Source organism: Phocoena phocoena, chromosome 6 (genome assembly GCF_963924675.1).
Source record: "Phocoena phocoena chromosome 6, mPhoPho1.1, whole genome shotgun sequence".
Classification (NCBI taxonomy): domain Eukaryota; kingdom Metazoa; phylum Chordata; class Mammalia; order Artiodactyla; family Phocoenidae; genus Phocoena; species Phocoena phocoena.
Genome location: NC_089224.1, coordinates 70,510,612 through 70,532,106, shown reverse-complemented (window position 1 = coordinate 70,532,106; position 21,495 = coordinate 70,510,612). Strand labels below are relative to the sequence as shown.

The window sequence follows — 21,495 nt, the reverse complement described above, 5'->3', positions numbered from 1 at the left end:
ATAAGAGTGAAATTTGCATTAAAAAGTAGGAATAAATTTGTCTTGACTGAAAATAAAAAGACTTAGAATGAAGACTAAATAATTTTTTTAGTTTTTTTTTCCAAAATTTTCCTTTTAGTTTATAAGATGGATCTTTTGGTTTCTCCTTAACATCCTAAGTGTTTGTCAAAGCAGTAACAAGTTGAGAAGGACTGAGACAGAGAGAAAGGAAGACAGGGCTAGAGAGAGGAGATAGAGAACTCACCTTTTTATAGACTTGAGGTTCCTCCTAGACTTTTATTTATTCAGAGAAAATTTGAAAACCAACCAAGCAAAGATTATTCTGTTTGTAGTGTTTTATGGACTTTTCCAGTTACGTCATCAAATTAACCATTCTTAGAGTTACAGGAGCAGAATTCAAAAGCATCTGTACTCTGCAAAGGGCCCGTTGATGCCAGGCAGATGGAATATGGCGGTCAGTTTGCAGTCAGCTCTGTTTGAGATGGCCTTTTCTCTGGAGCTCTCAAGGTCTCTCTGTGCAAGCCTGCCTCTAGCCTTAACGTGCACATGAGTTTCTTCTCCCAAAAGTTCTGTAGTTTGTGCTCATGCAGTGGGTTATTGCAGCATGAAATTAAACAATAACTGTAATTGTACTTGCTTCCCCAAGGACCTCAAATACTAGACATATTCTTCGAATGTATTTATTCCGACTTGCCCATGGCCACTTGTGCACTTGAGCAGGGCATGTAACAATTTAAAGAGAGCTAATTTCAGCCTGTGAACATTTAGGGGCCATGTGGGCTAATGAAACTGATTTGTTGGCTTGTCCAGAGATATTCACAGACTCTTTTGTAGGCATCTGCTTTGCATAGTTCAGGAAGCCTTTAGTTTAATTGATCCAGAACAACACAAACACAGTTAAATCTTATATATGTTGTGTGATCACATAACTAATTAAAAAGAAAAAACAACAATTGCTTTTCAGTTAGCTTAGGGCCTACTCAGTAAATTAATTACATGTATATCTGGTGCTCATTCTTCTATGAAAACAATTGTAGGGTTGTAAACTGTTTCTCTAAAGGTAGGGGTCAAATGTAACTGATACTCTTCCTTCGAAGTAATATATACACATGTATATACATATATACTTATAGATTGTATTATTACTGTTTCACACACTTTTCATTTCTTTGATCATTGAAAATTTTGAAGCATTATCTAAACAACTTTAATTTTTCAAACAGGTTGAGAAGTTCAAATGGAGTTAACAGTAAGTTTTTTGTTTTGTTTTTTTTTAATTTATTTTTGGCTACGTTGGGTCTTCGTTGCTGCGCTCGGGCTTTCTCTAGTTGCGGGGAGCAGGGGCTACTATTCATGGCAGTGCATGGGCTTCTCATTGCGGTGGCTTCTCTTGTTGCGGAGCACAGGCTCTAGACGCGTGGGCTCAGGAGCTGTGGCTCACGGGCTCTAGAGAGCAGGCTCAGTAGTTGTGGAGCACGGACCTAGCTGCTCTGAGGCATGTGGGATCCTCCCGGACCAGGGCTCGAACCCATGTCCTCTGCATTGGCAGGTGGATTCTTAACCACTGCACCACCAGGAAAGCCCAACAGTAAGTTTTTATATTTTTATTTTTTCATCTTATCAGTGGTGGGGTTTACTCTCCTGCTGTCTCAGACTTTTATAGTTCTTGAAATCCTGATTTTTGTTTACTATACAAAGTAGCAAGTTCGGTAGAAAAGTAGAAGGTTGAATGTCTTTCTCCAGATAAATCAGGAGATCTTACCTGATCTTACCTGTTACCTATTTTTGACTGTGATTTTCTAGTTTTCTCTGTGAGTGAGGGTATAGCCACTGAGCTCATTTAGACTGTTCAACAACTCTTACTGTCATCGTTTAACACATTGCTATTTAAGAACCATTCATAAGATTGTATGTGGATCTCCTTTCCTATATGTCTTCAGTGGGACTCCATGCCCCAAGTGGCTAAGTGGAACCAAGCCTACTTTGGTGAGACACCTCCCTGGTGAAGCCACTCTCATTAGCTACTTTCAAATTTCATCACAAACTGTACCTTTCCATCTTCCTGACCCCTCGATACAGACTGGGCACCTTCATCACTTATGTGAAACCTTCAGTGCCTTCCCATTACCTATAGGATGGGCTGCAAATCCCTTACTCTTTCTTAATGCTCTTGAGAGTCTGGCCCCAGTCCAAATTTCCAGGCTCATGAATGAGCCCTTTTATGCAATATTTCTTCCATGAAGAATGTGACCACCTACCTATTACCCTCTCCACGTGGTGTCCAGAAGGCATTTTCAAATGTGGAACAAAATGTTCCACCTCCCTTCTCTGCCATCTCAGGAAATGACAACTTTATCCTTCCCGTTGCTGAGGCCAAAGTCTTGCAATCCTACTTGACTCCCATTTTCTCACATCCCCACAGCCAACCCATCAGTAAGTCTTTCAAAATATATTGAGAAGCTGATCACTTCGCTACCCCCACATATCACTTTTCATCTCTTCCCTGGATTACAGGATGGCCTCCAAACTGTTGCTCTATTTCCAGAGAGCAGCTGGAATAACACTTTTAAACTCAAAGTCATATTGAGTCACTCTTCTGTTCAAATGGTGTTCCAGCTCACTCTGTAAAAGCAAAGTCCAAACACCGTCTACAAGGCCCTGTTGATCTGCTCCCCCTCCTTCAACTCTGGCCACTCTCTCCTCCTTAACACAGCAAGTATGGTCCTGCCTCAGGATGTTTGCACTTGCCATTACTTCTGCCTGGAATACTCTTCATTTATCCTTATGACTCACCCCCTCTCTTCCTTCGTGTCTTTGCTCACCTTTCACCCTATCAGAGAGGTCTTTCCTAACCAACCTATATAATATAGAAGAGTAATCTCCCTGTCTCCCACGATTCCTAACTCTCTCAATATATATGTAATATACTATAATACTATATATTTACTTATTTATTTCCTATTTCCCTTTCCTACAATGTAGGCTTTATCTGTTTTCATTACTGCTCTTTCTGTCGAGGATAGACTAATACCTGGCACATAGTAGGTCAGTAAATATATGCTGAATGAATGTGAACAAGATCTCACAGCTCCTTAAGTGGTGAAGCCAGGATTGAAACTCAGTTTTGTCAAACTCAGATGCCCATACTCTATTTCACATTGTTTGTCTATGAAGATTCCCTAAGCCTCTATGTACACCTCTATTATATTACTTAGCAAACTGTATTGTGATTAAAGTTTACATGTATTTCATATTTGTTTTTCACTAAGGTGGGGGAGCCACATCTTATCCACATCTCTCATGCCTAGCACGACCCTTAGTGGGAGCTAAATACTTTTTTTTTGTTTTTAATTATTGAATCGAACTTAGAAAGGCACAGTCTTTTTTGATGATCTTACCTTTTACCCAGCACCCCCAAAGGGAGGGAGTTTCTTCCCTTCCTTATCCAGCAACAAGAAGCCAGAGACATCTGTGAAATTGGGCTCCTTATGCCGCTTCCTCTACAAGGTATAAAGTAGTTCCCACCGTGAGACTAAAGTTCTCGACTTTAATTTTGATTTTATGAAATGGCAAAACTGTTGCAAAGGATTTCTCTTGCGACTTGTAATTTAGGACTTGAGCAGGTAGAAGAGAACCAGTTAAACTTGCAAGAGGTGTTCCCGACACACAGTCCGTCTGTAACCAAACAAATCCCTTGCTCTTACATTCTCTGCCTCCTTCTTTGTTTCTCTTATATTCCTCTTAATGTGTTTTCACCATCTTGTTGTCATTTTAAGTCAGTGAAGTAGTGTGCTAATAACTTGGTATTAATAATGTCTTTATGTGGGTACTGCATCTTGGTAGGGAGCTCAGAGAATTGTGCTTCTGGGATGTCGTGCAATGTGATGGGCAGCCGAGTGTGTTCTGCAACACAGAGGTGTAATTGGTTCAAAGGAAATACATCTTTGAGGCTAATATTACCTGTCTTTCTTCAATTCCCTATATAAATATGTTTGGAGACATTGCATTGATGATTGTCAGGATACCATGCACAATAATGTGGTTAAAGAATATTAGGCAATCTCTTTCGAAAACCGAGAAGCCATTCTGATTAACCCGTTCAATAATAACTTTGAAGGCAATATATTCACAAGCATGTATTTACCTCCAGCCAAGTAATTAAGATGCCAATCTTCTCTGTAATTTCAGAAATCTCAACCTCCTTAAAAAGCCCTCAAGAGTCTCACCATCATTATTCAGGTAGGATGCCTGTGTACATAGACATGTCAACGGAGCTAAACGTCTGTGATTCTGCATTTGGAAACAGAAACACTGGTGAATTTGTGGTGTTGATATGGCTCCAACTTGAAAAGTTGTTGTTTACTCTGATGAGAGAACATTCAGATTTCTTAACTTGGGAAAACAAGGTTTTAGGATTTAAGAGAATTTGGATTAAAAAAAAATGTGTGTATTGGTAAGTTCCAAATTGTAAGGAGGAAAGACGACCTTGAGATCTGAAAATTCCTTACGAGGTCAAAAGCCAGAGATCTTTGTATTTTGGACTGGGGAGGAGACAGGCCTGAGACTAGTCCTCTGAGGAAGGGTTTTGCACCCTCACTGGGCCCTCAGTGAGGGTAACCACTGAATGAATGCCAACCCCACAGGGTAAATTCAACAAAGACACCTTAAGGGATGTTATTAAACAAGATGTCAAGGGTCTTGACTCTCTTAAGCAACATCACTTCACAGTGATTCAGTTGTCCTTCTTTCAAAGTGGGAATAATTGTACTTGCCCTTCCTGAGGAAAAATCTGCCAAAGGGCTAGTTGAGAATAAAGAGGGAAACACTTTGAAATGCAAAGCAGTATATCAACCAACTGGACTCGTGCCATTGGGTGGTCTTTTGGGCATCGTTGCTCTCAGTATTGGATTAGATAACACATGGGCAAGCTTTTTATATAATCTGAAGCTCAGTACAAGAGTACAAGTGTATTGGTGTGATAATTTTCGTTATTATTATATCAAGGTCATGTGCTCAGGGTCCAGTAATAGGCTACCTTATCCTGAATTCTCCTCTGTAGTGAATAGTGTTTCTGTGGATTTCAGACTCCACATTCCAGGCTCTTGTAACTGGGTCTTTCAGCTCAGCAGTAATCCGTTATTTTGACTCCAGCTGTCAACTGAAGAAAGCATCTGGTGAGGAACACTGTAACTCACATCGACTCTGATTTGTTAAGATACAGCTCTTAACAGGAAAATGCAGATCACTTGCTTCTAATTAAAACTGGTCTTCAGCTCTCTCTGGGAAAAGAAGATGAACTCTGCAAAATCAACAGTAGATGTCCCCACAGTCCGCTGTGCGTTAGATTTGATCTGGAAAAGGAAAACCAGAAAGACCACAGATTAAAATGCTCTTTAAAAGCAAGTTCCACATCTGAATGGATTAGTATGGTATTTGGTATTAAGGAGAGTGGAGGTAATAGCGCTACCTCAGAACATATTATATAATCTCATATAATCTATTCCTAAGACTGGGATATCCTTCCTGTTTAAGGCATAGTTTATTTTAAATACTGTATTATAGATAATATATATTTTTAAATTTATTTATTTTTGGTTGTGTTGGGTCTTCGTTTCTGTGTGAGGACTTTCTCTAGTTGTGGCGCGCGGGCCTCTCACTGTCACGGCCTCTCCTGTTGCGGAGCACGGGCTCCAGACGCGCAGGATCAGTAGTTGTGACTCATGGGCCTAGTTGCTCCGTGGCATGTGGGATCTTCCCAGACCAGGGCTCGAACCCATGTCCTCTGCATTGGCAGGCAGATTCTCAACCACTGCGCCCCCAGGGAAGCGCCCAGATTTTTTTTTTTTTTTTGATGTGGACTATTTTTAAAGTCTTTATTGAATTTGTTACAATATTGCTTCTGTTTTCTGTTTTGGTTTTTTGGCCCAGAGGCATGTGGGATCTTAGTTCCCAGACCAGGGATTGAACCTGGACCCCCTGCATTGGAAGGCTAAGTCTTAACCACTGGACCTCCTATAGATAATATTTTTGATAAAAGAAAAAATAAAGGGTCTTTGAAATAAAATATTTTAGCATAATACGAGTATATTGATGTGGGGGAGGCTTTCTGTAAATTCAGCCCACTGATGCATACTTAAACTAGTAAATCTGCTTTTGTTTGCAGCCATTGAAAGGAACAATTTAATGAGGCTTTCTCAGACCATACCATTTACACCAATCCAACTGTTTGGTGAGTGCCATTTCTACCTTCTTGAGGTTGTGCCAGGGCAAAGGCATAACATCTGAGTGAATCATAGGAGAAACCATTTTGCATAATTTTAGCTGCAAATTTTCTTTTGCCCATGGTTGCAGTTTAGTTATATTAATTTCCTAAAATGGAAAGTCTTGTTAACTGCCCGGCTGGTATCTAGAGTCAAAATCTGATATACTATGGGGATGGGACCTATAATGAGCAGCAGTTGGGGAAAAAGTAATAATATTGCACCTGGCATTCACTGATTTAAGGCTGGAAGTAAGTAGAAAAGAAAAGAACCAACCAACCATACGTAATAAATACAGAAGAAAGCATTAAACGTCAATACAGTAGAAGCTAATAGACATCTAAAGAGAAATGCTTTGTATATCGCTTTTTATTTGTTTGTTTTGTTTGTTTTGTTTCATGTAAACTAATTGCTCTTAACTCAGAGAGCAAATGTAATTTTTAAAGGCTGGAATAGTAAGGAAAAACAAGCTCGCAATAGCCAAGGCTACCGGCGTTTCTCTGTCCTGCCTATTGACAAAATAACGAGGGTCCCCACACTGCCCCAGATCTTGCTTCTCCTCAAACCCTTCACGTGGGGACAGATGAGGTGGCTTCTGATCGTCGATGCAAATGCCTTCTCCTTCCACTTGGCTCCATAGCTGGTTTTACACCTCGGTAGCTCTGTTTCAGATCCTCTAGGTAATTAGAACTCTAAAGTGGCATTTATCTGGGCACCAGGAATACATATTTCAAAGCATGTAACAGTACAGTGTTTATAAGAAAAGCCATTTGAAGCTGAGGTGTAAGGAGAAAATTAAATACGGGCTGGACAGAAGTTGTATAGAATATGTCACTTCTGTTAGGAAGCATTGCACCATATATTAGTTGGAGTCTAGGTTGAATAAGAATGGCTCCCTGTTCAACAGCCTAAAAGTGGAAGCTGTAGAGCAGTTACAGAACATTTGTGTGTAAAATCTTTGAAGTGGGATTGGGTTTGTCTCCGAGGGTCTACTTCACATTAGCCAGGTTAACATATCTAATCTTTACAACAACCCAATGAAGAGAATGTTATTTTCACTTCCATTTTACTGATGAGGAAAGTGAAGCTTTAAGTAACTTGTCCAAAGGCACAAAGGAAGGAGGGAAAGGTTTTGGGGTGTGACTTTGTTTCTAACTTTAACTGGGTTAAAACATGCATTCTCAGTGGGGTAATATCACCCCCAAGAGAGCAAAAGCATCTTTTTATTTTTATGTGTAAAGCACATACACACGCACACAGAGTACATAAACATAAACAGTATATCTTTGGTATTACAATGTCAGGGAAGGGGCAATTAGGAAAAAAAGTCTAAATTTAAGCTCCTAAGGGGGATGACAGGGTTAAACTATCTCTTTAAAAGTATGCTAACACATATATATGGAATCTAAACAAAAAAAAAGAAAAGAAAAGAAAAGAAAATGGTCAGAAGAACCTAGGGGCAAGACAGGAATAAAGATGCAGACCTACTAGAGAATGGACTTGAGGACACGGGGAGGGGGAAGGGTAAGCTGGGACAAAGTGAGAGAGTGGCATGGACATATATACACTACCAAACGTAAGATAGATAGCTAGTGGGAAGCAGCCGCATAGCACAGGGAGATCACCTCGGTGCTTTGTGACCACCTAGAGCGGTGGGATAGGGAGGGTGGGATGGAGGGAGACGCAAGAGGGAAGAGATATGGGGACATATGTATATGTATAACTGATTCACTTTGTTATAAAGCAGAAACTGACACACCAGTGTAAAGCAATTATACTCTAATAAAGATGTTTAAAAAAAAAGTACTTGGCTTTAACAAAAGAAGCATAGCCTTGCTACTCTGATTTTATTTTTGTCTAGTTATAATTTATAATAAGAACAACTTAATATTTATGTGACATCTGATGCTTTGTTCATTCTCCCCCTCCCTCTTTACTGGACTGTAACATGGCCAGATGTCTGTACTTGCCTCTGAACAGGTGAAATTCCCATTCCCCTCTGATCCTTTGAGAAACTGAACTGATTCTGAGTTGATATTTAGGACGCCGTTCATGTCACAGACATGGATCTCACTGAACCCCTCCCCTGCACTTCTCTTTGCCTCAGGAGAAGAAGTAACTGTCTACAGGCTGGAGGAGAGTTCCCCTTTGAATCTGGATAAAAGCATGTCTTCTTGGTCCCAGCGAGGGAGATCTGCAATGATCCAGGTGTTGTCCCAAGAGGAGATGGATGGTGGCCTCCGCAAAGCCATGAAAGTCATTAGTACCTGGTCTGAGGATGACGTCCTCAAGCCGGGGCACGTTTTCATTGTGAAGTCCTTTCTTCCTGAGGTTGTGCAGGCATGGCGCAAAATCTTCCAGCAGAGTACTGTGCTTCATCTTTGCCTCAGGGTAAGTCAGAGACCCAGAGCCCAGATGGACAGGTGGTCGAAGAAAGGGGATCTGGCTCTATCCTGGTCAAAGGCCATTATGTTTTTTTTTTTTTTTTTTTTTTGGTGAATACTTCCTTTATGTATAATATTCATATATCACAGATCATTGATTAGGAAATGTCAAATACCATTGATAGGATTAGGGTAGACATACACACATATTGATGTATATACACACATATGTATATGTTTATATACATATGTATGTATATACACACATATATATGTATATGTTTATATACATATGTATGTATATATTCACACACATTCATCTATAAAGCCAACATTTTACCTAATGTGAAAACAGAGGCACACCCATCAAGGTCAGAACAAAGTGAGAATGCCCACCATCTCCACCACTATTCAACACATTACTGGAGGTATTAACCAACTCAATTAGACAAGAGAAAACAAAAGTATAAAAACTGGAACAGAAAAAGAATGAAAACTAACTCTGTTTGCAGATGATATGATAGTAATGCTAGAAAACCTGAAGAACTAGTGATAAAAACAACTCAAGCAATAAAAGAAATCAGGAAGGTGGCAAGGTTAATAAAATTAACACACCAAAATTAATAACTTTCATATAAGCAAATAATAACTAGTAGAAGATATTTTGGAAAAGAAAACCCTGTTTACAATAGCAAGAAATTGAAAATGCTTAGAAATAAGTGGAATGTGAAATATTTAAAATCTATATGAGGAAAAAATCACTCCTGAAAGATATAAAACTAAATTTGTACAAAGAGAAAGACAATCCTTAATCTTGATTAGGATGTTCCAACATCATCAAAATATAAGTTCTCTTAAAGTTAATTTATAAATTTAATATTATTCCAATAAAGATTAGCAGATACAAACTACTATATATAAAATAGATAAACAAAGTCCTACTGTATAGCACAGGGAATTATATTCAATATCCTATAATAAGCCATAAAGGAAAAGAATATTAAAAAGAATATATATATGTGTATAATTGAATCTCTTTGCTATACACCTGAAACTAACACAATGTTGTAAATCAACTATACTTCAATTTTAAAAAATCCCAATAAACTCTTTTTTTTTTTTCTGGAGCTAGACACCTACTTAGAAAGAAAGGGAAAAAATAAAACATACATACATGTATCTACTTACTCTTGCAAAAGGAAGCATAGGAAGGTTAAACCAGAAAGCAGTGAAATAGATTTCCTAAAGGGGTGTGGAGGTGGAAGGCAGGAGGGAAGAGGAGATTAAGACGGAAAAAATAGGGGAAAGAGGACAATTCTCTGAGTATGCCTTTTTAATTTTTTTAATATCTTTATTGGAGTATAATTGCTTTACAATGTTGTGTTAGTTTCTGCTGTACAACAAAGCGAATCAGCTGTACATATACATATATCCCCCATCTCCTCCCTCTTGAGCCTCCCTCCCACCCTCCCTATCCCACCCCTCTAGGTCATCACAAAACATCGAGCTGATCTCCCTGTGCTATGTGGCTGCTTCCCACTAGCTATCTATTTTATATTTGGTAGTGTCTATATGTCCATGCCACTCTCTCACTTCGGCCCAGCTTCCCCTTCCCCCACTTTGTCCGTAGGTTCGTTCTCTACATCTGCCTCTTTATTCCTGCCCTGCCACTAGGTTCATCAGTACTGTTGTTTTAGATGAAGGCCATTATCTTCAACCCAAAGGATAGCCTATTCTTTTTTGGAGGTGGTGGTATATTGTTATTTTTGGCTTTAGCTTTTGGAGTGCGTAGTGGTGGAAGCTGAATAAGGCTGAAAATCACACTTGGGTGGCCTCTAGTAATTCTGTGATCATTAATTAGTAGGCATCTTATAGCAAACCAATATTTTTATCAATGTTCCCTATTTTGCAGGAAATTCAACAACAAAGAGCTGCTCAAAAACTGATCTATACCTTCAACCAAGTGAAACCACAAACCATTCCCTACACTCCAAGGTGAGGAAATATTGGCACCCTGGCCCTTCATCTTATGTAGGAATTTCTGTCAATTTCTTCTCACCCCTGTTAGTCACGAGAAATACCAGACCCACGGGGAAGTTCCCCATGACCTTAACTTTGGCTTCTTCCTTACATAGTTCTCAGAGACAGTAAAAAGAGAATTAGACATCCTAGGTATGTTTTGGCTTAAATTGCTGAATTTATGTGAGTAGAAAAGAGAAGATCAAGCAGAGGCCGTGACTAACCTCTCAATTACGAAAGCAGGCAGATCCCGGGTGTAGTTACTAATGTCCAGAAACATTATGGTAGAAAAACACTTCTATTTTAAACATAGTTTCTTCTATTATCTTACAGAAATTAGGAACCTTAAAGGAGTGAACTCTTTTTACTTTCACTTGAGTGTTTCCATACACTTGTATTTATTTAGCAAGACAGATCATAGTTTGGTGCTGAGGACTTACAGTAAAGTTTTACTGTCTCATTTACAAGGAACTTCATAGAGCAAGACAAGAAAAGTTGAATCCAGTACTCTTTATAAAAGAGTTCCTCAGAAAGAAGGGAGGTGGGTAAACGTGGGGAAAACTCCCAATCTTTGCATTCCATTCTTTCAGTAGAAAGGCACAGGCATGTGCATTGAGGCTGCTGGGACTAGAGTTAGGTCATCTCCCCTGGTGCTCTCTGTTCAGTAATATAAGTCCCACCTTTGCTGCCTTTCGGGGAATCAATGGCCTCTTCCCACCCTCTCTCACCATAGGTTCCTGGAAGTTTTCTTAATCTACTGCCATTCAGCCAAGCAGTGGTTGACCATTGAGAAGTACATGACTGGGGAGTTCCGGAAGTACAACAACAACAACGGTGATGAAATTGCCCCCAGCAGCACCTTGGAGGAGCTGATGTTGGCTTTCTCTCACTGGACCTATGAGTATACTCGGGGAGAGCTGCTGGTTTTAGATCTGCAAGGTGATTGATAGCTGAGGATTTGATACAACAAGCATGAGGCAAAGTTCAGGAAACAGTGACCAGGGATTGCTTTCTCAATGTCATTGTCACCTACATTTTTTTTTTTTTGCGGTGCGCGGGCCTCTCACTGTTGTGGCCCCTCCCGTTGCGGACCACAGGCTCCGGACGCGCAGGCTCAGTGGCCATGGCTCACGGGCCCAGCCGCTCTGCGGCATGTGGGATCTTCCCGGACCAGGGCACGAACCGGCATCCCCTGCATCGGCAGGCGGACTCTCAACCACTGCGCCACCAGTGAAGACCCTGTCACTTACATTTGACCCCAGCTCTTTCTTTACTCAAAGCCATAGTTAAGGCCTTTCAGTGGAGACATTCCTTGGCAGTATGTACCTTTTTTTTTTTTTAAACAGGAGATGGTATCTGTTTTCTGAATTTATTTATTGTTTGTGGAACTGTTCTAAGTGGGAGGAGCCAGAGAGGTGTCCCGAGAGATCATGCAAGAACCAGGATGGGTAATGTATGCTCCATCTAGCTTTGAAGGGAGGTGGCACCATGTATTTCAGAGACGTTGTACGGTGATGATCATGGGCACCTACTATGCTGTTTCTCACCTATAGATCAAGAGAAAAATATAGGCAGATGATTAGCTGCCCAGAATTTAAAGTCATCTAAAATGTTAAACGGGCAATGAGTTTTATACCCAATTTTCCAGTTTTATGGCCTTTCTTTGAACTTATGTTCACAATAACACTTAGGCATGCATTTATACACACAGGAAAGTTTAAATTCTGGCCATTTCTCATGATTTTGAGCTCAGTATTTTAGCAGTTTATAGTTTAGCTTGTTCTCTTTGCTGTGTACCTTGATATAAGAGTTCGCAAAAGTATAAACTCAGTCTGTGAAAGGCAACTTAGTGCACTCTTATTTAATGGAAGCCTTTGATCAATGCATCTTTCTACTCTCAACACCTCACATGTGACTTTTAATCCTGCAGCAGGAAACAGAGTATCTCTAGAAGGCTTTCCTTGCAGGGACAGAACGAAATATGTATTAAGGTCAAAGTTTAGTCCCTGGGCTCACTGACTGGGGCTTTGGTTTTAAATAAGGGATTTAGCCCAGGCACTTTCATAGAAGTTATCTCATTTAATCCCAGAAGCAGCACCTTGAGGTAGATATTATGGGGACTTTAGGCCCAGAAAGTTTAAATAACTTGCCCAAGGTTGCACAGCGGCTTAAGCGGAAGCCAAGATGCAGACTTAAGCTGGTTTGACCATCCATGTTCTTTCCTTTTCACTGTTCTGTCTTTTATTTCTCTATAAGTTTCATAGCCATAGGACATTACCATGTTCTGGTTCATTTAAAATGATAGGGCCTTTTCCTTGTCCTCTCTGACTTTCCCATCTCTCCACACCTGGGATTCTGTGCTGAAAGCCAGGCTTGGAGGATGGAGACAGTCGAGATGAACAGGCAATCCTGGGACATCGTGAGCAATGTACACTAAGACTGCAAACCCATTTTGATTGAAATTTCTGTCACATGCTCAAGAATGTGTCTATATATATACATATATATATATATATATATATATATATACACATACACTTTTCAAACTACACATAAGTCCTTCTGTCCTTTCAGATCTATGCTGTTCACAAGGTGTGAATTATATTTCTAACCCTCAAACACAATATTTTAGGAAGCAATATAAACAAAGTTAAAACAGTCAAGATGATTCAGCTTTTAAACCAGCAAGTACAGTATGATCCATGTAAACCCAGCACACTGATGCCCAGGCTGCTTTTGTAGCTCATGTTAGGGAAAGGTTGATTGTTTTCATCTATACTTGAGTGTCTGTGCTTTGAGTTTTGGGTAGAGATGTTTAAAAAGTAAAAAACAAACAAAAAAACAAAGAAAAACTTCAAGGAATTAATGATGACTCTTCAGTGTGTTTTTGTTTAATGATGTTTATATTTGGGGATTTTTATGTCTCTTAGTAAATCCAAAGTGACGTTAAACAGAACAAACACTGCATTAATAGTCTTGGGGGAAAAAAGGAATTAACTTTATTTTTTTACTGGGCAATTATGTGAATTGCAGAAATAGACCACTCCAAATAAATGATGTGAAAACATTGACCTTCAAAGGAGGGAAGAGTGGACATCATAGAATGAACATGAAGAAATTGAGATACTTATCGGAGAGTTTTGCCAATTGGTTAGCCCTGAATTTATGGAAGAGCAAGAATCCTATAATAGTAATTACAAGCAGTTATATTACTACTGCTACTAGCTAACATTTACTAAATAGTTATTTTGTGTCAGTCACTCCGTTAAAGGCTTATGTGCATTAATATGTTTAATCCAAGCCAGGTTGGAAAGGAAAAATGGGAGAATATAATGTATTCTTAAAATATCATAATAGTTTTCAGTTCAGTTATGTTTTACATTTAATTGATTAGTATTTTTAGTCTTTGGAGCGATGATGTGCGTTGTCTGGGTGGCAGGGGGTGGAGACTGAAAGACGAATTAGCTGCAGTTAGGAGAGGCCCTGTCGTCAGGGTCCTGGGGGCTGACTCCTGGCTCCATCGTGAATTAGCTGCATGACCAGGGGGCAACCACCTTGAGTCCCACTTCCCTCATTTGTAATAATAATGGTAAATAATGTTAGGCACTTAACTCAGAGGGCTGTTAAGGGGCTGAAATTAAGCAAGTTCCTGACACAGTGAATGTTAGTTATTGTTGTTAGTATTAGTCTCTGTGTGGCTTGTTAAAATGGAAGTTAATCTTCAGTTGTGGGTAGTCTACTCTTAGCTGTGTGGTCCTGGTGATACTTGAGGGAGATTCCAGCTTTGGCCTCTGTAGAGTGAAGCCCTGATCTGCTTGCTGTGCTTCCTATTGCTTTGAGGGAAAGAAGGAATGAGAAACACCCCGGCAGTTTATTCTTTCAGTTTCTTCTTTTCTTCTCTTTACTTTCTTCCAAGGGAGTGCCAATCATTAACCCAGGAGCTACCACATCAGGCCAGGAAGCTGAACTCTAGGGAGAGGCTTGACTAATTCCTGATCACATGTAATTATACTGTAGTCTTCCAGTCTCCTTCCATTTAAAAATCTGACACGTGAGAGCCTGAATCGTCATCATTATATGTGAAATCCAATATTTAGTTTCCAGCAATAGGAATGAAAAACAATTGTATGTCAAATTACAGTGGTCTGTGGCATGTTGTTTTTTTTTAAGCTCACTATTTTTTTTTTTCAAATAACTTTTGGAGATATTAATTTTTTATTCAACAAAGCAGTTTCCGGGATAAGTCAGCATTAGCATCAGCATCTGCTGCTACAAGGAAGGTGACTTCTTTCCATTGATGCAGGAGTTCACTGATGCATCCCAAGGTGATTGGAATCAGAATGTAGGTCTCTGAGTTTCTCATAAGGGCGTGCTATGTATTGCCTGTACATGGGCATTTACTCTGTTAATGCCAGTAAAGAGATAGCACTGGAATTTTTAGATCTTAAAATGTCTTACTGTCTTTCATGTTTTCCAAATATCTACGTACGTGGGTAGGATGGGCACCTATGTTAAAGTTTGCCAATTGGGTGACTCCTGTGTAGCCCGGAGAGGCTGGGCTGGTAGTAGTGGGTGTGGTGGTGCAGCATGATTGGTTCTCTGAACCGCTTTCTTTTTTTAACTCATTGGAATGCCCCTTCTGCCATTCAAGGGTCCCAAAAGATGTTTTTAGTAGTTAATAAGCTTTGAGCTGTCAGATTGGGTTTAGGGATATAAAGGTTTGTAGAAACTCTTTACCCTCAGTCTTATAGGAGGTTCTATTCATTAGGAAATAGTACTTTAGGAAAGTGAGATAATCAGAACATGATTTTACCAGTGGTAAGAAAATAGAATTTTACTTCACAAGAGCTCTTGATAGAATAAAGACAATAAAAATAGCAGTTGACATGTTTCAGCTTCTTCTGGATCAGACCTTTTGCTAAGAACCGTATAGGATAAGGCCCGTGGTTATCCACACTTTCAGGTGATACAGTTGAGACTCAGAGAGATTAGAGAAGGTGTCCAGATCACACAACTAGGGAGTGATGGGGCTGTGAGTGGGACCCAGATCCTTTGACTTCTGCCTATTTAACAGGCTACAAGACTGAAAGTAAATGGGAGCTGATGTGATTTTGATAGACTTTTTTTTCCCCTATAAAACCTCCTATTCCACAATTCTTTAGGTATTGTGCATATTTCAGCTTGAATTTACAGTTTACTCAGACGTCAGCCTAAAGCTTTCATCACTGCTGGGAATTGTATGCATAAAGTCATGTCTGAGCTTAAATGTGTGGAGGATTTGTAGCTTTTAGTCTCTCTATTGGTGGTACATGGGCTGTCTGTTTGTTGTTTATTTACTACATAGTTAAACATAGTTGTTCTGTTTATTTGCTACATGTTTGCTGTATAGTTAGGGTCTTGTTAGGCTGTTCCTTTTTATATCTGTAATGAGAAAAGCATAAAGAGCCCAGCCTATTCATATGACTTTTTCTTTAAAAAGCAAAGCACATTTTGCATACTGCCCCTTGAGCCTGTGTTTCAGACTTATTTTTCCTTTCCCTATTCAAAATCAGTGTACAAAGAGATTCTAAGCCAAGCGTTCTGAAAGGGGCTCTGGGTAGAATTCAGAAGATCTGTGTACTTTGATGAAAAAACAAATTAAAATTATACCTAGCGGCTTCCCTGGTGGCGCAGTGGTTAGGAATCCGCCTGCCAATGCAGGGGACACGGGTTCGAGCCCAGGTCCGGGAAGATCCCACATGCCGCGGAGAAACTAAGCCCGTGAGCCACAACTACTGAGCCCACGTGCCACAACTACTGCAGCCCGCGTGCCTAGAGCCTGTGCTCTGCAACAAAGAGAAGCCACCGCAGTGAGAAGCCCGCACACCACAACAAAGAGTAGCCCCCTCTCGCCGCAATTAGAGAAAGCCTGTGCACAGCAACGAAGACCCAATGCAGCCAATAAATAAATACATTTATTATAAAATTACACCTTTATTTCATTAACCTATAGCTGAAATTCATCATTTCCTTCAGTTATAACGGAGACGACAGATCACAGTGGCATTAGCAGTACCCGTGACTGTTTGCAATAGCAATTACAGGTATTAACATAGCACATTGCAGTGTTGGCAGATGTGTCAAAATACTGGTTGTATTTATCCCTTGTTGGATGTTATAGTGTTATTAGACTTGTGCTTGATCCTGTTATTTAACATACTAATAAAGAAGCACGTGTATTGCAGTACAATTTAAAAAATATTTTGATCACTGTGTTTCAGTATCATTGCTTTCCTTTGTAATCTTATGTATTCAAACTATACATTTAAAAACATTATTTTGAGAAGGGGGTACCTTAGCTTCATCAGACTGCCAAAAGGGTCATGACCCAAAAAAGGTTTAAAACCCCCTACTTAAGTTATTTTCCTAAGGAAGTCAGCTTCTCAGGGGAATGGTCTATAAACTATAAGGATTACCTTTTCTTGTGAAAGGTTTAACATATGATAAAACATACAGAACATAGTAAAAATCTTTCTTTTTTAAAGTAGTGGTTAGAAAATGTGTCGTTTTTTTTTTAACAAATAGAAATATACAATAATGTTATACATTTTATTTGATTTTTAAATAAATTTCCCAGAAGGTTGGTCTCTTCCAAGGCAAGAGGACCAGTGCTGACTAGAGGACGATCTCAGACATTGTCAGCTTATGCCCACATGGTGCATTCACCTGTCTGACTGGCTCACCTGTGAAATGCTCCCTTTGGAAGTCAGTCTCACCACCATTCGCATTTTATAACAGATTCACTTTGGTGTTGATCCCTGTTTTGATAAATGTTAGTTTTATATGACATGTTATCCTTTTATGCATTGGTGCCATTTTTTAAGAAGTAAAATTTATTGAAGGATCACATACATTCAGGAAATTACACACAGCATGAGCATACATCTTAAAGAATTCCCACAACTGAACATGTGTGTGTAACCAGCACCCAGATCAAGCATGTGGGGTGTTTGTATTCTTCTGTTTATAAACGCTATATATATATATATATATATATATATATATATATATATATATATATATATATATATATATATACGGCATTTGATATGTGTCGTTGATGGAGCGGAGGTGGTACCTGCAGAACCACACAGCACCTTGCACCTTTCTGAGCACTGATGGACTCCATCTAAGGAGACCACGGGCTAGGGGGAAGGACACAAGCTTTGGCTTAGCTTCAATCCTGTTATGACCTCTTGTGGTCTGTGCAACCTCTGACAAGTTGTTTAATCTCTTTGAACATCAATGTACTCATTGGTAAAATGAGGCTGTGAGGATGCTAATACTTTTCTTTCACGATTGCCAAGAATTAGAAAAAATAAAATTAGAAGAAATAAAATTAGAATGTCTAGTATGTACAAGTGGTAAATGAATGATGGATGCTATTATCAGGAACTGTGAACACATCACAAAAACACTTTTTTGTAGCCTAGTGGTTTATTGCAGCATAATAGAGGGGGTTGCGGGAGACAGGGCATCAACTAAAGTTTTCAAACTTGCCTGGACAGTTTAGTAGAGTTAATTCACATGATGTTGAGTTTACTACAGGGTGGAAAGAAGGTAGGTATAAGAAAGAATTTTAAATTTGGTTATTATTTTCTTGAATTTCTGAGAAAATGAAATTCCCCATTTGGTAAATGAATTTTCTTTTTCTTTGGAGGTGTTGGAGAAAATTTGACAGATCCATCTGTTATAAAACCTGAAGAAAAACAGTAAGTTAATTTATCATTTAGAAAATTGCATTTAACACATTGTACATGGTTTCTTAAAAATAATTTTTAAACATTTCTGTATCTTGCCTAGATCCTAGAAAGGTTTTGGTGTCCCTTTTATCTATATCTGTATCTATATCGATATCTAAGAATATCTACATCCAAATACAATACAATAAAATACAATAAGATTTAAAATACAATAAGATTTTAAAGAATGCATAGATTAGGAAATAGGGGCAAAAAGAAAATAAGGAAATAAAATAAGATTAAATCTGGAGTTGTTAGTACACAAAAATGGAAACTATGTATAAAGACCAATGCAGTGGGCAGAACTTTCTTTCAAATTTGCCTCTGAGTTTTCTAGTGGCCCAGACAAAAGAGAAATATGGGTAAATTCAGCCTCCTTAGGCTTTGACATGAAAACAATGTCATAGGAGAAGCACAGTTTCCTTTGTTGTCATCACAGTGGAGTCATTGCATCTTATCATGGGCACTGTCTTCCATTACATGCCTATAAAACGAAAGCTGAGGGCATGAAGTGTGGTATTCAGTAACAGCAAATCTATGAGAGGACAGAACAGTGGGGCTTAAATATGGAGCCATCAGATTGTTAATTCAGGACTGAAGTGTAAATTATATAGAAGGATGAGTCATCTGCCTATCCTTTGAATTCCCATGGGCATTTTATCCCATAAGCAGGCTTTTGGGAAGACTTGGCAGTAGAGGAGGTGGTATTCTTCTGTTAAAGGTGGAGTAAAAAGAAGAGATGGTGATGATTAAGGGAGGATCAACATGGCAGATGACAGTGGTTTTCAAACATGAGCTTTCATCATAGTCACCAGGAGAGCTTGTTAAAACACAGATTGCTGCCCCCTACCCCCAGCCTTTGATTATCCCGGTTTCTGATTCAGTGGGTTTGGGATGGTTCCAAATAATGTAACAAGTTCCCAGATGATTCTAATTCTGCTGGCCTAGTGCCCACACTTTGAGAAATGCTAGCATACAAAATTCTAATTTCTTAGTTGTCCTAAGTGTCTATACTTGGCCCCTGGGTTGTAAAACACACACACACACACACACACACACACACACACACACACACACACACACATAATTATATAAGTGGGCAATTCATATATGATGAAATCTGAAACTTTTACTTCCCTCCTATTGGACTCATATTGTAAATATTCACTGCTTTAATGCTCTGTTCTTTTACTGAACAATTTAATCTAAATATGGTACCATTTGTAGGCATCTATGCAAAGAGGTACATCTAAAAGTGTATTAGCTACCCTGTGAACTAAGAGAGCTAGAGAAGATAAAGGTGAGCCATGTTGCTCCTGTGAGTCCAAATCCCATGATATTTGACCATGGAGTTCATGATGTAACCCTTAGGGTACAGATAAAGGCTTTGTTATTTTTCACTTCAGCAGAGTTGAAGTGTTTTTGGCTAAAAATACATACTATTTCTTCAGCAGCCCAGTGTGCCCAAGGGTTTTTAGTAGGAACCTGTATTACAAGTACTTCCTTTATAATTTGGCAGTGAATTTTTTTTTTGCATATAAAATGGATCAAGTTGATGTATACTCTATCATTTATTAAATTTTGACCTTGGTATATATATGTAATATGACCTGAATATTTCCAACTTTTAGAATTCTAAGAAGATTATATTATTCCTCTTGACAGTTGAGTATTTAACTGCATTCTATAGGCCAGTGGGTCTCAGTTTCTATTAGGGTCACCTAGGGAACTTAAAAAAAAAAAAAATGCTGCTCAGAATTAGCATCAAGTCAGAATCTCAGAGTATAGGACCCTGATGTCTGTATTTTTCAAAAATTCCCCATGTGATTCTAATGGACAGTCAGGGTTGGGAGCCTCCGTCTTATGTCAAACTTTATTTTTTATGACTTGAGGATGTCATAAACTTTGGAAGCTGATAGATTGGTATCACTGTAGCCTGCCTGGTTTTGTGGGGTCACCTAATTTTGGGTGCAGTTGGCCTTCATGGTGTAGATAATAAGTATTATTTTCTCACAATGTGGTGAATTACATCAATCAGTTCAATGAGGCTCACATTTTGGGATGCCATCTGTTTGTTAAACTTTTGCTACACAAAGCACGGGCCATGAACCAATAGCATTAGCATCACCTGGGAGATCGTTAGAAACACAGACTCTCAAGACCCTCCCTAGACTTCCTGAATAGAATCTCAATTTTCATAAGATCTTCAGGTGTTTTGGTATAAATTAAAGTTTGAGAAGCAAGTGCTTTCACATGTTGTTTTATTCTTAACAACAACGTTGGAAGGAAGTGTCTTCAATCCCAGTTCACAAATGAGAAAACTGAAGCTCAGTGGAGATGGCAACTAGCCTATGAGGAGAAGGGGGTCAATGAAAGGGAATGATCCTCTACCAAAAGGAAAGGTGTTTTGTGGTGCAAATTCTGATATTGTCTCTAATGCCTTTTGTCTCTTAACTTTCCCCAACCTTTTGCACATGAAGACAAAGTCATCAGACCTGCTCCCCCAAATGCTTTCTGGCCACTTAACTTGGTTCCTCAGGTCATTGACCTTCAGTGGAGGCTGCCTCAGTGTTATTGGTAGTTTGGGATTGCACCTTTTTTTCCACTTACTGCCTTGATGGTTTTGGGCATTTGACAAGTATGAAATGATAATGATGATGATGATGATGATATGTTCTTTAGTAAATCTCTGTGTACATGGCACTAATTAGCATTTCCTTGAAGGTGGAACCAAGCTGCCTCCTGCTCTCCTGTGCTATGAAAAATCTGGAAAACGGTTGTATATTTTTTCAGACGTTGTTATCTGAGACTGCAAGGGCTGTAGGCATGGTGTATGAATGTCCCTACAACCCTCCTTCACTCTCCCCTGCACAGGGAGTGGTCGAATGCCTGATACATACATATTATAGTAATTTTGATTCTTTTGTCTTAACTTTAACAAAGCTCATAGAGGGAAACAGTTTTCCTTACAGCTTTTATCTGAGAATCAACGTTACATTTCTAAGTTGGGAACTTTCATGCTTTATTGGGGGGAAGGAAATGGCAGCGTGG

The 21,495-nt window shown here is 39.2% G+C and overlaps 1 protein-coding gene across 1 annotated transcript in view; it reads left to right on the top strand.

The window, feature by feature from the left end:
- Positions 1–21,495, top strand: part of TRPM6 (transient receptor potential cation channel subfamily M member 6) — a 121,716-nt gene that overhangs the window by 95,924 nt on the left and 4,297 nt on the right. Inside the window, exons 31-38 of the mRNA XM_065878353.1 lie at positions 1,224–1,249; positions 4,189–4,239; positions 6,164–6,229; positions 6,901–6,903; positions 8,368–8,651; positions 10,557–10,639; positions 11,397–11,602; positions 18,363–18,414. Coding sequence (XP_065734425.1) covers positions 1,224–1,249; positions 4,189–4,239; positions 6,164–6,229; positions 6,901–6,903; positions 8,368–8,651; positions 10,557–10,639; positions 11,397–11,602; positions 18,363–18,414 — 771 coding nt within the window. The remainder of the gene's footprint in view (positions 1–1,223; positions 1,250–4,188; positions 4,240–6,163; positions 6,230–6,900; positions 6,904–8,367; positions 8,652–10,556; positions 10,640–11,396; positions 11,603–18,362; positions 18,415–21,495) is intronic.